The following is a 16140-nucleotide window of genomic DNA, read 5'->3' as shown; positions in this document are numbered from 1 at the left end:
ATCAATAAACAAACAAAAATGGAGAGCCCAGCGAACGAGCCCGGGAGAGAAGAAGGTCGAAGAAGAACAAGAAGAGTAAGAAAGAGAGAGAAACAGCGCAGCAGTCCGTCGCTGCAATGCCCTAATCAAAGATTATTCGCCTCCTCTCTCGCCTTTTCTTGTATAGATTCATACACATATCTATATATATACACACACAAATGTATTTCAAAGACCTTACCTCCACTGAATCTCCCAATTTATTCTTCTATATATAGATATAGTTATATGTAACAAAGATGGGTTATCTTTAACTCTCCGATTGACCCACTACGAACGGCAATTTCACTCAGATCTGATCCACCGTTATTATAATTTGAATACAAGAAAATAAAGAAGGCATCAATGGATGACTTTGGAACGTTAGCCAGAGACTACGGGTTCAGTCCCCAAGGCAAATCGGCCCCTATGGCTTCCACCAAAGCTAACACGGCCGTCGGATCGGACGGTGGAGATCGCCGAGCTCGGGTATCGTCGTCGTTCAGCATCAACGATCACAATCGAGACGGTTTGTTATTCACTGATGTCTTCGGTGGCCCTCCCAAATACACCACCACTACTACTAATACTACCAGAACTAAATCGTCATCAGCATCGTCGGATTTTGATTACGATTCAATCTTCAAGAGCTCATCGTCAGCGAATGAGTCGAAGAACAAGTCGGCTTCTTCAGGGCCGGTTTATGACAAGCCTGTTTACGACGAGGACGTTGACATTTTTGCTGGTTTGCCCGGGTTAAAGAGTAAATCGGCGTCTTCTTCTACTAGGTATGAGGACGACGTGTTCTCGAACATTTCTTCGACTCCGAATCAAAGGGATCACTTTGACGATCTTCTTGGGAATTTGGGCCGGACCGAGAAGGCAGAATCGAAGGGTAATATGAGTTCAAGAGGTTTGAATGATTTGATACCTGGTTTTGGTGGTAGCAGTCCCACTGCTAGTAACAGGTACTGTATTGGATTTGGCTCTTGAGTTCAACTGCTTTGCATGTTCAAATGCCTGCTTATACATTTTCTGTGAATCTGTTATATATATATTCAACTGTTTGTGACGAGTGATATTACATACTATTTATATAGTGTCTTGGGTATGATTGATGTAGCTGTGAAGATTTCCTAAAACATTGGGAACACCCGAAAAGGAAAGAAGTGGAGGAAGGGCAAGGAGAACCAATTTTTTAAAGCCAAGTTTTGATTTATTTCGAATTATCAGCAACTTTCCTTTTTGGTTTTTAATTTATATTTTATGGAAGAAACTCATATAAATCCTTTAATTGCTAGGGTTTGAGTACTAGTTGAAGAAATCATTTTTGCAGCAACTAAAAGTTTGCTTTGCAATTCTCCTTTCTCTGGCATCAATTTTTTTTTTTTGTTTCAATATTGCTGTGAAAACCAATTGATCGTCTCCTCTTGGTAAGGCGGCATCAACTATTGATTTTTGTTTTTTATTATTTATTTTTTAATTTTTTTTTGGGGCTTATTTAGTGCATTTAGTGGAGAAGGGCACAATTAAGGCTTAATCGTTTCATAATTGAGCAGGTGTGTCAGTGTGTGTATATGTGTATCTATATTACTCTATAAAATAGAGTAAAGTAAATATAATTGAAAAAAATAAATAAATAAACTTGAATGTGCAAATGTAGTTTCATGAAATGTGTTTTTGTAGTGTGTATGTTAAATCATCTGTGAGTTTTGTTTGTGATAAACGAATTAGAACATTTATAAGCATAGGAGATACTGAGCATTTGAAGTTAATGGATTCTAGACCCTAGTACACTACATAACTATAATTACACTTCCTTAAGGCACATACATTTTTCTAAATTAAAATTTTTAAATGGTGTTACATTCTTAAACTCCTTGGATTTGGTGTACAGTTGTGTTGTAATTCATTGGGATTATTACTGTTCGATCCAAAATGTTCACTTTAATGATTGTCTACCTTATCTTTACCTGCATGCTCTAAACCTGTCTTCCAAAGTTCTGAATATGGCAATGATCTGCTTTTCAAATTCTGCTACTAACATGAACCCGACAAAGCAAATATGTCTCCAAATTTTTTTACTATAGTGAGAAGTATAATATGACTATTGAACTTACTGAGTAAATATTGCTAAAAGTGGGGTTGATTTTGAAAGTAGGATCTCTATGGGTGATCTTATAATCATGAGATAAGGGTTAGAAGATTGTGATTGAAAGTAACATTTGTTATTTTTTTAATTCAGGCGAATCATTTTACAAGTTTAGGGATAAAGGAATCATCACTGAAGAAAGTAAGGGGGAAAAAATATACTTCCAATGGAACTGTAGAATATTTCAGAGATACTTTACATGCTCAAACTTCAAAATGTTCAAAGATCCTCTATAAGCTTGCTTTTTAATAAGAAAAATCTGACATATTGCTAAAGCAATTTGATTTTGGTGGTCAATGAAAATTTGGTGTTTTGGCTGTGGTTCCTGTTTGTTTCTTTTGGCTTTGGCTAGCTTTGAAACTTTTGTTCTCCTCCTTTTTGAGGTGTTATCTTCCAAGGGTATGCCCTTGTGTCTTCTTATACTATATTGTTCATATCAATAAATATTCCACTCTAGCCAGGAAAAAAAGAAAAGAAAAAAGAAGAAGAAAATTTGGTGGGCAAATTTGATTGGTACCTTTCATGTGAAGTTGCACTTGTGACTCATGCACAAATCTTTTTTTTTTGCATGAATTCATAAATCATTTTATTCCCAATACATTGAATAAGTTATGCTAATACTTTGAAGAAATTACAAAATGCTCTTTCTGGGATTACAACTTCTGGGTTCCAATTCTACATGCTTCTTCATCCAGCGTTGGAGAAGTGTCTATCATCTATAGTAATGCTCACTTTTCTTCCCCAGAAGGTTCTGTATTTATTATAAATTTCTCGTGTTAAAAGCGTCAATTCAATATAGTTTTCCGGACTTTTGCCAAGAACTAATGATTAACATGAAATTTATGAGATTAAATTGGCTTCTGCATTGTCACTAGATACTTGCAAGTTGAGTTGGAATTGAAATAGTTTGAGAAGACCTTTTTAGAAGTAATTAGAAGACCTTTTTCTTTCACCATTTTACTCTATATCTTCACTCTTATCCAAGTTACACCTTAGTGCTTTCCTTATGTTGCTGCTTCCCTGCATCCCTAGAATTTAATCACCTTCGTTCCATGATATCACTTGGCTATATGTATTTATTGCCACTTTATGTAAAGGAACAATGTGAAATTATGTTAAATTGGGGCATATCGAGTTTTAATGGATTAGCTGGCTTGCTTGGACTTTTGGCATGTGAAATAATTTTCTGAACATTTCTATGTAGATGATTTATCTTACTTTCATTCCCTTGAACAGTGAACAAAGTGAAAATACAAGGCAAATAAATGGAAAAAGAAAATAAATTATTAAAAAACATATAAGTATATATATATTTTTAATCTTATTTGGCATGTAAGACAGTTAGAGGCCATTTGGTGTTGTTGTAATGGTGGAAGCTCTTTTATCAGTAGACCTATCGTAAAACTATAGTCAGTAGAAAAAACAAAAACATGTCAAGCGTTTGGTAATGCATTTTTTAAAGCACTTTTTATACTTGCACTTCTAAATTTGTTTGGTAACAATGTTGCTTAAAGTACTTTTAGTACCAATTTTACTATATTACCCATATACTAATAAACTTGTGCATTACCAAATATCAATTATTGTGAAATTTTATTGGTTAATTATTTGAAGATTAAGTTGTTTTGAATTTCTTCTTTATTATCACATTTTTTGTTTATTATATAGTAATTGTATTTAGCAGTAAAATACTAAAATTCAAATTATTTAATGATCAATTAATTTGTATTTGATATAGGATTTTTTAGTAATTGAATATGCATGTCTACGCATATGGTTTTTGATGCAAAGTGATTGGTGACAAGATTCCTAGACTAAACACGTTTATTTATATAATCATTTTTGACCCTTCTAGTACAGGGGTTATTGCATTTATAAAAAATAAAGAAGGATTAGATTGTCCAAAAAAAAAAATAGTTACCTAAAATATTATACCTCTACCTAGAATGCTCCAATTTGTAGCTTCATGAAAAAGTGCTTTTTTGACTAAATCTCTACTTCCTAAAAGTGTTTTTTTTTTTTTCATCACCAAACACGTCTAAACGCAATTTTTTAAATTAATAGCGCTTTTAAGTGGTTGAAAAGCAATGCCAAGCAGGCTCTTAGACTTATGGTTTTCTTGCTATTTCTCTTAATATTTTTCCTGGCTAGTCATGTTTGTATCTTAGGCTATCCTTTCATCTATATAGTCACTGCAACATATGGTATCATTATTAATTTAATATCTCAGCTCCATGTCTCTTACTGTTCAGGCCAATTTCAGAGTCGAGTGAAGCCCAAAAACCTACTGTGAGTTCAAACCAAACAGCTTCTACTGTGATAGAAGACCCCTTTGTAGTTTTGGAATCAACTTCAACCCCCGTGGTTTCATCACCTGGGTTGTTTACTGATCCATTGGAAGAGATTAGTAAGCTTAGTAACTCTGGGAACACAAAAGTGAATAAATCTTCTGTTAGTGGAGAAGTATTTGATGATATAAATCCCTTAAATAGTTTTGGCAAATCAGTGCCTTCATTTTCATCCGAGATGAACAACAGGAAGAAGGATGGAAGTCCTTCAAGAACAGGATTGGGCATGAGAGGAACACAAATTTATGATGAGGAAACAATTGGAAAATCTTCTTTTAGAAATTCTGAGAACCACTCACAGAAGAAGATACCTGTTCACAGTTTTCAAGAATCTCATCATACCCTGTTTGACATTCCAACTGCCTCACCAGATTCTCGGGAACCTGTTGGTCAAACTGCATCTTCTCCTTCATCTGGAAAATTTGGTTCTAATGTGACTAGTTTCCAGGCAGATATGTCTCCTAAATCACAAGAACATGCGGAAGCATCTGATGATATATGGCTCACTGTATTAGAGATTTCTCTGATTACGCAACCCACAAGTGCTCCACCACCTTCAAGACCCCCTCCTCCGAGACCACCCCGGACTTCAAAGTCAGAAACAGGTTCCTTTACAACAAAGAAGGGCAATGAGTTCTCTTATTCCCCGATTTTTACTCAGTACTCCCAGAGTCCTAAACCTGTCTGTCCAACGGCAAAGAGTCCAGTGGTGTCTCAAATAGATGAACTTGAGGATTTTGCCATGGGTAGGAAACAAAATGTTGATGAACCTGCTGAAGTTTATTCTAGTGATGAAGTGAATGTGAACTCTGCTGCTGCTGCATCTGCTGCTGCTATGAAGGAGGCTATGGATAGAGCTGAGACTAAATTCAGGCATGCTAAGGAAGCAAGGGAAAGGGAGTATGCAAAGGCTGCTAGAAGCAAAGAAGCTGTGCAGCTGGAAAAAGAGGAACAAGATATGCAAGATGCTCAGGATAGAGAATTTAGAGAAAACCAGGAGAGATTAGATTCTGAGCGGCAACAGAGAGAAAGTGAGGAGGAAGAGAGAGAACAGAGGAGACTTGATAGGGAGAGGGAGAGAGAGAAGGCCAGACAAGCTGTTGAAAGGGCAACTAGGGAAGCACGTGAAAGAGCAGCTGCTGAAGCTCGCCTAAAAGTTGAAAGGGCTGCTGTTGAGAAGGCAAATGCTCAGGCTAGAGAACGTGCCGAAAGGGCTGCAGTTCAGAGAGCACAGGCTGAAGCCCGTGAGAGGGCAGCAACAGAGGCAAGAGAAAGAGCAGAAAAGGCTGCTGCAGAAGCTAGGGAAAGGGCAAATGCTGAAGCAAGGGAAAAAGAAGTGCAGGAGAAAGCTGCTGTTGCAAGGGCTGAAGCCGAAGCAAGACGAAGAGCAGAACGAGCTGCTGTGGAAAGGGCGGCTGCTGAGGCTCGACAAAGAGCCGCTGCAGAGGCTAGAGAAAAAGCTTCACGGGTGAATCAAAAGAAAAATGATAATGATCTTGAATCTTTCTTTAGCACGGGTTCTCGACCAAGTAGTGCACCAAGGCCAAGGGCAAATTCTTCTGTGAGTACCCAATGCTGTGAGATCTGCAGCATATATTTTGAGTTTCTGTTCAATATAGAAGTTGTGTTGTTCATTCTCTACATTTCGTATGTTCTTTGATCCACAATTTTAGGACCCTGTGTTGAGTCCCCAAATGCAAAGCAGGGGAGGGCCTGAAGGGGCAAGGAGAACGCCATCTGGTGGAGTCTCGTCCAACATGAGGAAAGCATCTTCTGCTACTAATATTGTTGATGATCTTACTTCAATTTTTGGAGGTAGCATCATTGTTTCATTTGTAAAATGGTATTATTTTCGTTTCTCCTCCCAAGCTTTCTCACTCAATTTGCTTAATAATTGGCTGAACTATGTTTGCTTGCAAAAGCTGCTCCATCATCTGGCGAATTCCCGGACGTTGAAGGGGAAAGTGAAGAAAGAAGAAGAGCTAGACTGGAACGCCACCAGAGGACCCAGGAACGTGCAGTATGTGATTTCTATTACAAAATTGCTTTTAGCGGTTTAAGTGCACGCAGTCTGGTTTTCCTGTTTTTAATTGTTCAGTTTAATGCTCAGGCTAAAGCACTTGCAGAAAAGAATCAACGTGACCTTCAAACCCAGAGGGACCAAGAAGAAAGACATGTAAGTGTCTTCAGCATGTCATACAATTTGTGCATGTTTTTCCTTTTCTATTTCACCTTTGAAGCAGGTTAAAATTGTATCCATATATCAATCGATAAAAATGTGCTAATCCTTAACTTCTTTACCTTAAAATTCTGGGTCACTTCTTGCATCTTACTTATCAGAAAAGAAGAAAATTCCACACATCTTCCTCTCCTTCCCTTGCCCCTTCAAACTCAGCAAGAACCTATGTTATGTAGAATCTTTTGAATGTGTGAAGTACCCGTGTCGGATGACAACAATTGGGGTTGAAGGTATATTAGATTTGGTCAGCCTATTGACATGCCAAATCATTTATACATCCTAAGAAGTATGGACCCAGACATAAGACATAGAAATGATCTAAGAAGCACGGAAAGGAATACAGGACATGGATACAACATGACATGGATATAGCGACACGGCAAATCCTAAAAAAATGAGGACACAGACATGAAGGGGACATGATGAATAATAAACACATTATATATGTGTGTGTGTGTGTGTGTTGTACTCTAGAAAATTAAGAGAATTGTTATTTTTATCAACCTAATAATAATAAATAATAATAAATTGTGTTTTACTGCGATATAGAAAGAATGATAGAAAGAGGGTTAAGAAAGAGAAAAAAAACAAAGAGATTTAGGGTTTTGTTAGAAAAGAATTAAGGTTTGGTTAAAAATAAAGGTAAGAATCTATATAAGAGAAAAAGTTCATGGAAACAAGAGGAAATAGTAAAAAGTGACAAGAATTTTGTAGTGAAAGGAAAAAAAAAAAAAAAGGTATCTAGGGTTGGTGATGAAGAAGAAGAAGAAGAAGAAAGGAAAGAGGAGGACGAAAAGAAGAGAGAAAAGAGGAGAGAGAGACCATCCACCAACAGGTTTGGGAGAACAAGAGACAGTCAAAGATGATCGTGCAAGAGTTTGAACATTTGAACAAAAACATAAGTATAAATATCTGATTGTTTTAATATCAAATTGTTTACAAAACAACTTTTTTTAAGTAATTATGTAATGACCATCGTATTACTGAAAGTTATTAAACAACTCATATTTACACTTCAACCAAGCTTTTTTCTCTAAAACTTTTTTAAAAATTTCCAAGAGTGCCTTATCAAATAAATAAATAAACCAAGAATGGGACATATCTGATGCATGTCTGCGCTGTGTCCAAATATTAAAAAAAAAAAAAAAAAAAAAAAAAAAAAAAAACTAAATTCAGATGCTTTTTTTTGCCTGTTGGAGACATCTCAAGGTGTGTCCAACGCACATTGGTGTCCAACACGGATTCTTTGTCCTTTTAGGTGTATCCGTGCTTCCTAGGAAATGGCACAATATGGACATTATGACACTACGAGTTTTTAAAGAAGTAGGACACAAACAAAAAGTATAATTTTTGTATGAAATTATATTATATATCCAACAAACTTGTTTAGTAAATCTATTATTTTGTATTTGTAACATGAAACTTAGAATATAGAAATTAAAATAGTTAATCGCCTATGTTGAATGGAAAAAGACAAACCAAGATTGAAGGACACAACTATGGGTCTTGGTTTGTCCTCTGTTTTATAAATGTATATACATATTTTGGCAACTCCACTTCTACACTGATACACCTTGCTGTATCTATTGTTTTTAAATATGGTCAAACTTCTTATAATTTTTATATAAACCTTTGTCTTTTTTTTTTTGATAAGTGTATAAACCTTTATCTTGATTCTTTTTGTACAAGTATCTCTATTGTTTTTCCTTTTTTTCGTATTCTAAAAGAAAGTTTGACTTCCAAAGTTCATTTAGTTACATGTGGCCCAAGAAGTGTCCGAAATTTACAAATTTTTTTTTTGAATTATGGACATGTTAAACATATGTCGGACATGTGTCTTGGACTATTTGAGGAAAACTTAGATTTTGACACGGAAATGACTTTTCAAATTGTTCGTGCTTTTTAAATTACATCTATTTTAAATTTCATTAATTTGACATAACTGACAAACTAATATGCAGACAAGTGATCTGGGGTTTGTATTATTAACAAACTAAAAAAAAACAAACAAACAAACAAACTAATATGCAGACACATATACTTGTATATCAAGTGCATAAATTGGTAATTCTTAAATTGGATAGAGGTACCTAAGGAATCAATTTAAAACTTGATCGACTTTAGATTAGTCCTCCTGTCGATTTTATGTTTTTCTTTCTATTAAACTTCAAAAGCAAATGGCAATGTAGCATAAGAATGCTGGTTGTATCACGCTGGAAGTATTTGCTTATGATCCTTTCTCATAAATCTGTTATGCATATTATTATTATTGTTTTTTTTCTTTCAATCTTCTCGTATTCATCAAATTATTTTATTTTAATTTTTTTGTGGGTTTGGCCTTTTACTGAATTAAAATTTGCTTGACATTAATTCATATCATTTCATCTGTCTGATCCTCTGCTGCACTGGTTTCAGAGGATTGCTGAAACGTTAGATGTTGAGATCAAGCGTTGGGCTGCAGGGAAAGAGGGAAATTTGCGTGCATTGCTATCGACATTGCAATATGTGTGTTTGTTTCTTTATCTTGTGCATATTTTTTTGCATGTTATTAGAACTTCTATGATTTTAGCTAAGTATAGGCTCTATATTCGAACACTTGTCCCCCCCGCCCCGATTGTGAATATTAATCTTCTTCCATTTGGTTGTAGCTTTATCTTTTCATTTTTAATTTTATTCTACTTTACTTTTTTTTTTGATGTCCTGGTCTAGTTTGTCCGTGTTCCGCTCATTTCCTGTTTTATTTATTTAAAACAAATAGGCAATTGATGTTATAAGTTGCAAACTGTTAATGTGGATTAAGTTTCATTGAATCATACAACACTTGGTTTGAAGCTTGTCATTATTAGGGGCATATAGATACAAATTAAAATAAATTTCGGTAAGCTTATTGGACGCTTTCTGCCAAATCACAAGATGAGATGTTAAGAGCATAAGGAAGCCACTTATAAAAAAATTTCTTTGGGTAGTTTCAGTTATTATCTTATGTGAAAAAATAAATAAGTAAAGCAATACACTGGGCAACATTTATCAAACCTAGTATAATGCTGCCTACAATTGGTTTTATGGCAAGTAGGATAGGGTATTAGGTGGTAGAATAAAGCTTTAGTGCTGTAGATGCAACCAAATTGGAATTGTCTTGGTTCTCGAATTGATAGGTTGTATGAGTATTAGAAACTGAAATATTCTGGTTGGCAGTTATTAAAGTTTTGGGTATTAAATTGGAAGCCTGAATGTAAGGAAAAAGGTTAGGGATGAATTGGATTTGATGCAATAAGGTTTTAAGGATGATATATGAGTTGTTGAGGGTTTACAACAATAACCTGCAATTGAAGCCGAGGATCTGGAATCACATCTAAAATTCCTCAACTCCACAGTTTAAGGTTCGGTTGTACGCCAGACTGCACAATGTCAAACTTTTATAAATGAAGTCCATTAAATAGAAAGATTACCTAGATATTTATAAATTTGATTTGCTTTCCCTATTACCATAAGGACTTGGCTTTTAAAAACAGATTTTTTTTTTTTTTTTTTACTATTACTATACATCATTTTAAACCTAATAAAGATTATTCTATACTAGGATCCACTAGCATAATTTTATCCTGCATTATACCATGCACTACTACTAAAGCCTGTGTTTAGAAAATCTAGAAATTGTTAAAGTACTCTAGATTTAAATAAAAACAAAAAGCAATACATTTCCAAACTACTTGGGGTTGGCTACATGAATCATATTTTTTCATTTTGCTCGACCTATGGTTATGGCTTTATTTAACCCACAAGTTATCTTATCTTTCTTCACTAACTCTACTCATGTTAATTTTGGTGTTCTCCTTCCCCTAGCATTACCCTTAATGTGGACCATGTCATTCTTCTTAACTAATGTAATTAGTTGTCTTCCTTGTCCAAATCATCTTAAACGGTTTTCTTTCATTTTATCTCCAATTGGCGATGCTACTTCCATCTCATGAATATATTTCATTTATAATTCTACCCTTTCTTGTCTTGCCGCAAATCAATCTCGACATTTGCATTTTTGTTGTGCTCACTTTGTGTATATGTTGTATTTTAGTTGTCCAACATTCTTCTTATAAAGAATGACTGATCTAATCATTATTTTATGAAACTTTTACCAATCACACAATATTCAGGATGCACTCCTCCATCTAACACAATATTCCAAATGCAACCCTCCAACTAACTCATCCTACCTTGACTCATTGATTGACTTCATCTCCACTAATTTCTTTCTCATGGTGAATAGTAAAATGTTCACTATTTATTTATTTATTATTTCTATAAGTAGCAAAATGTTCACTTTTTCACACCTTAATTCTCAATCTTCACTACATTCCTATTTATATTTCTAGATATATTAGAGGAAAAATTGCAAAAACATGGAGTTTGGAAGCCCTTTTTACAATAGCATGGAATTAAAGTCAGCACATTTCATTAACATGGAGTTTTGTAGCTCTTTTTACACTGACATGGGGCCTTTTCTTATTTTTGACCACACAACCCATAATATTTTCACAATAACCCAAGAAATAATTATTAATAACACAGATGCTTTAAAACATAATTAAGTTTAGTGTGGTTCCACCTTGCTCCTACAATGTACTTAAATATAATAACTTCTAATAAGTTTGCCTTTTTTCCTTTGAAACTCTCTTGCTTCGGGGTTTGCAACCACCAATTGGCCGGACTTACTCCGCTGGAGCATTTTTAAATGGTAAGAGAATGTCCCTTTTTTGTGGAACATTTTTTGGCTACTCGGTCCCTACGGTGAATTTGTTCTTTAGTGGATTTTCTAGGAGTTGAAAGGTAAGGAACGTAGGGAGATTTTATCATATGTGTGTGTTGGGGCACAACGGAAGCAAAAGAAGAAAAGAAAAAAAACAATTCCAAACCACAACACAAGATGTATACGTGATTCACCCAAAATCAGGGCTATGTCTACGAATGAGAAGAGATTCACCATATATGTAGACATTTTACAATAGTAGAGAATTTCCAACACCGGACCTAGGGAAGTGGGTGAGGGGGGCAACACTAGAATTTCATTGGTATATAATTGTAATATGAAAAAATTCCTTACCAACGGGCCAGTGGTCTAGCGGTACTAAGCTCCTACTTCACAAAGGGAGGTCAGAGGTTCGAGTCTCGGTGGAGGCATGTATGTGTGATTACCAAAAAAAAAAAAAAAAAAAAATTCCTTGTTTTAAAATTTTTTTTTTATTTAAAAAAATCAGGGATTGCCCCCTCGGAGCCTATGTAAGTCCGTCTCATACCTGACCGTGCACACAAACTCTTGACCGAGTTCTCCATGTACTCCACAAGGCTTAGAGGTTTTTTTTTGGCCTCCTTGAAGGCTTAGAGGCTTTTTGGCCTTTTGTGGTTCTCTTGGGATCGCTCCCCTTTTGAGCGCTTTTTAATAAAATTTTACTTATCAAAAAAAAAAAAAAAAAGAAAAGAAAAAAGACTCCCTCTCGCCATCAATGTTCACTCTACCAAACCCGTAACTCATGTTACATCTCTCTCAACTCATAACTCTCAACAAAAAACCTAGGTATTTATTTATAGAGGCCTAAACCCAATTCCTTGTTGGATAAGGATTACAATTCTGTAGAGGCGAAGACTTGCCCTACAAGAAATTACCATATAAAATACACTCTAAAATAGAAACCTGATTACAATAGAATTTGAGACATAATTCCTAACATTGTGGTTTAAAATTAGAAAGGAGAGAAATTGAAGGGAGGAGGGGTATGTTAATCCCTAAAATTTGACGTTGATGTCCTTCCAAAAGCAGGAGGATTTGAAAGGAAAGAATAAAGAATTGGCCCATTTTGTTCCTATTTCTTATAACAAGTGAATTTTTGGTTTGCCCTCTCAACTCGTGTAATAGGACATCATTTCTTTCTTTTCTCTCAACTTTCTTTAAAAACACGAAGATCAGTTTCCACTATCCCTCCAGTTGTTTCAAAACAATAATGAGAGGTTAATTTATCCTCTCATTTTCTTTCTTCTCTCCTAACACGCACTATCCTTTTTTTCCCTTTCCTTCCCATCAATCAGAAAATGCCAGTTAGTTAAAGTCCTTGAGGCTGGTGGTTTTTCCCACCATGTGTTATTTTACATTTAAATTGCTGATGCTGAAACGGCAAAACTTTACAATTATCTTATTTTTGTTTTGTTTTTTGGGGGGAACATGAAACTTGAAGCAACATAAAATCGCACAATGTATTACTGAATGTCCTTAGTGAAGTTCATTTTACACCATGTTTAAACTAGAAAGCAGCTTTTGCCATGAATGACTCATTATTGTATGATTGAGCCAAGATTTGCAGTTTTGTGTTTTAACCTTGTCAACTCCTCTTTGTCGTTTGAACTTTTCAATAATATAAATGGCACCAAGTTCCTCAACTGCTGTGGTAGTTGTCGGAAAATCTCTCTATCATTTACCATTCAATGGGACATTATTATACAATGCACACAAAGTTCTTTAATCACGGTAGTCGTAGCCCATAGGACATTCTTGTTCAAGATACTTGTCGGAGGCATAATCATTATAAACAGCTAATCATGCTGATGGGTTTTGCATCATACATGTCATCAAAGTACCTTGTTTATTGTATATCAGAGTTGCAATCTGTATCCACCTAGTAGAATATCTGGTAAAAAAATGTGGTTTTGATTGTGTTTCCTTACATTGATTTTGTGTGGTCCGTGTGGTAGAGTTGCAAGATCTTGCTAGACCGGTTGAAGAGTTCACAATATCTGTCAGAATGATTCTGAGATATATGGTTTGACATTGTAATCTGGCCCCAAGGAATAGATGATCCTAGTAGTAATTTGGACAAGAATTAAGAAAGAGCCAAACAGATTATAGCCTTTTAATTCTATTAATGCCACTATCTAATGTGCAACCTAACTGGAGATTGCCATCATATTCTTACTAAATGGAACTTAGAATCATAATAATGAAATCCAAATGAAGCGATGCACTTTTAGATGCACTTTTAGATAAGTATTGCACCTTGCTTCTCTAGGAAGCATGATGTGTGAGTTTTCTATCCCCATTATGACAACTCCGAAACCTTTAAAAATTGTGGTTAATCTCTGGTAATGGCATAATAATTTGAATTCCATTCCTAATCTTGAATTATTCACCTTGCTTCTCCAGGAAGCATGATTTGTGAGTTTTCTGTCCCCACTATGAATTTATTTAGCAACTCCGAAACCTTTAGAAATTGTGGTTAATCCCTGGTAATGGCATAATAATTTGAATTCCATTCCCAATCTTGAATTATTTACCTAAACGCTGTCAACATCTTGTGGCATTTCAGTAACTGTTAATTTCTGGTTCATACTCTATTATTTGTGGCATTCTAACTTCTCCCTTTTATTTGTTAAATGATGTGTAGGTGCTTTGGCCTGAATGTGGTTGGCAGCCTGTTTCTTTGACTGATTTGATTACTGGTGCCTCGGTTAAGAAAGTTTATAGAAAGGCAACTTTGTGCATCCATCCTGATAAGGTGCAACAAAAAGGTGCCAATCTTCAACAGAGATATGTTGCTGAGAAGGTGTTTGATCTACTTAAGGTACCTGTATTAATATTTGACCAACCTGAATTCTTATTGATCCGTATGCGTTGCCAATTTAGTGTTTTGCTGTTATTAAACATTTTTTTTAGGTTTGTTACTGGTTGAGGAGTCATCAAATTCTAAATGATATTAGAATGATCAATTTACATAGCTTGGTCAGCATTTTTATTAATGATACTTTGTAGGAGATATACCTAGCTTTTCGTTTATACTTTTCCCTTAATTTGCAGTAATATTCACTTTGTAGTTTTTACTTTCAGTGTATGTTAAATTTTTTATTACCTTTGTGGTTCATTCTTTAACCTTGCACTGATAGCATTTTTAGTTTTACTGTGATAAAGGGTTTCAAATCTTCCATTATTATAGAATTAAATATCCTCGACCTGAATTTTCTAAAATGGTGTTTCATCTTGGTAGGTGAGAGAATGATGTAGTCGGGCATTTTGTTTCAACTTTCAATATCATTGGACATTATTTTATTCTTCATTTACTGAGTTGAATTTATTTTGTTGATCATAATTTTCATTGTTTTTATTTTCCCTTGGGTTCAATTATAATTTTTCTTTTAAAGGAATAATTTACAGTATTGTAATTGTAGTTTTTGTTCAGTCTCTTAGGATTTCTCTCATTTGAAGTTTATTTTGTCAAAATAGGAGGCTTGGAACAAATTCAACTCAGAGGAGCTTTTTTGAATACTGTGGGTGATTCTTTTACTCCGAGCTGTACGTCATTTGCAAAGTGCACCATTTGTTCAGAAAGGATGCATGACCATACCAGCAGATATATTTTACTCTGTTGTTATCATGCATATGTAATTGTTGTTGCATTGTATGGACTGTCTTCTGTTAAAGGACACTTTCTGCAGCTGCTGAGATGCCTTAATGGCAAAGGTCTCTCTCGTTGCTGTAAATTGATGTTCATGGTGGAGATGTATGGGGTATGTGGAAATTGGAATGACTGGTTGGTGTAGAGTGGTGTTGGCTATCCTATGCTTCTACGTCAATTGAATGAGGTGATCATTGTCTTATGTTGATTCTTTTTTCCCACTCTTCTCCCTTTCTATAGCAGTTCTTTGGTTTTGGTAGAGCTTGATATGTTGAGTGAAAGCGAATGCGTTTATTGATACTGAAATATACAGTTCTTTGGTTTTGGTAGAGCTTGATATGTTGAGTGAAAGCGAATGCGTTTATTGATACTGAAATATACAGTTCTTTGGTTTTGGTAGAGCTTGATATGTTGAGTGAAAGCGAATGCGTTTATTGATACTGAAATATAGAAATGAGCCAGTGTATTATTGTTGAGCTGAGAATTTTTTTTTGTTTTAATCTGTTCGACAAGATTGATCTTCCATATATTTATATATACCTGGTGTCTTCTCCTTTTATTATCGAAGAAAGAAAAGAGAGCCCATTGTTGAATTATAAAGATAATTAAATGTTTATAATCGAGCCCGGTCCCATTTTTTCATGGACTACGGAAACCATTTACAGCTATCTTGTTTGGTACAATAAAATTTCCTGTACGTTGAAGCAAAATTTGAATGAACTTGCTATTTGAGCTTTAGGGCTTGAATCGTACCTGAAGACACCAGCACAGATCAAGCTACCGAGAATGCTACCGGTAATGAGATTGAAACCCTAAACCAGCGCTTTCTAGGTCAAATGGACTCTCTTGCTTTAAAGAAATTATCAAAATGAGATGTGAATATAGAATCCGTACACCGACTTTCCAGTAAACTTTTTTTAAAAAGCTTTTGCAGTGGGACAACGAAGGCGA

The 16140-nt window shown here is 35.0% G+C and overlaps 1 protein-coding gene across 1 annotated transcript; it reads left to right on the top strand.

Annotated features, from left to right (window-relative positions):
• Positions 1-15673, top strand: LOC132269225 (auxilin-related protein 2-like). The gene is made up of 8 exons (XM_059770338.1): positions 1-986; positions 4423-6079; positions 6192-6333; positions 6441-6538; positions 6629-6694; positions 9173-9262; positions 14185-14361; positions 15018-15673. Exons 1-8 carry the CDS (start codon positions 385-387, stop codon positions 15054-15056), a joined length of 2871 nt encoding a protein of 956 aa, XP_059626321.1. The 5' UTR covers positions 1-384; the 3' UTR covers positions 15057-15673.
• Positions 15674-16140: the final 467 nt, after the last annotated feature.

This window comes from Cornus florida, unplaced genomic scaffold (genome assembly GCF_030987335.1).
Source record: "Cornus florida cultivar Cherokee Brave unplaced genomic scaffold, ASM3098733v1 CherokeeBrave_3.0.0_Hap2_Chr08, whole genome shotgun sequence".
NCBI classification, from domain to species: Eukaryota; Viridiplantae; Streptophyta; class Magnoliopsida; order Cornales; family Cornaceae; genus Cornus; species Cornus florida.
This window is presented reverse-complemented; position numbering and strand designations above follow the sequence as displayed.

Bases quoted from the DNA above. Each gene is read 5' to 3' on its own strand.
- LOC132269225 (XM_059770338.1), top strand. From the start codon at position 385: ATGGATGACTTTGGAACGTTAGCCAGAGACTACGGGTTCAGTCCCCAA. The intron at 6,080-6,191 runs GTGAGTACCCAA...CCACAATTTTAG, and splicing joins GGCCAAGGGCAAATTCTTCT to GACCCTGTGTTGAGTCCCCA. The intron at 6,539-6,628 runs GTATGTGATTTC...TTTAATGCTCAG, and splicing joins AGAGGACCCAGGAACGTGCA to GCTAAAGCACTTGCAGAAAA.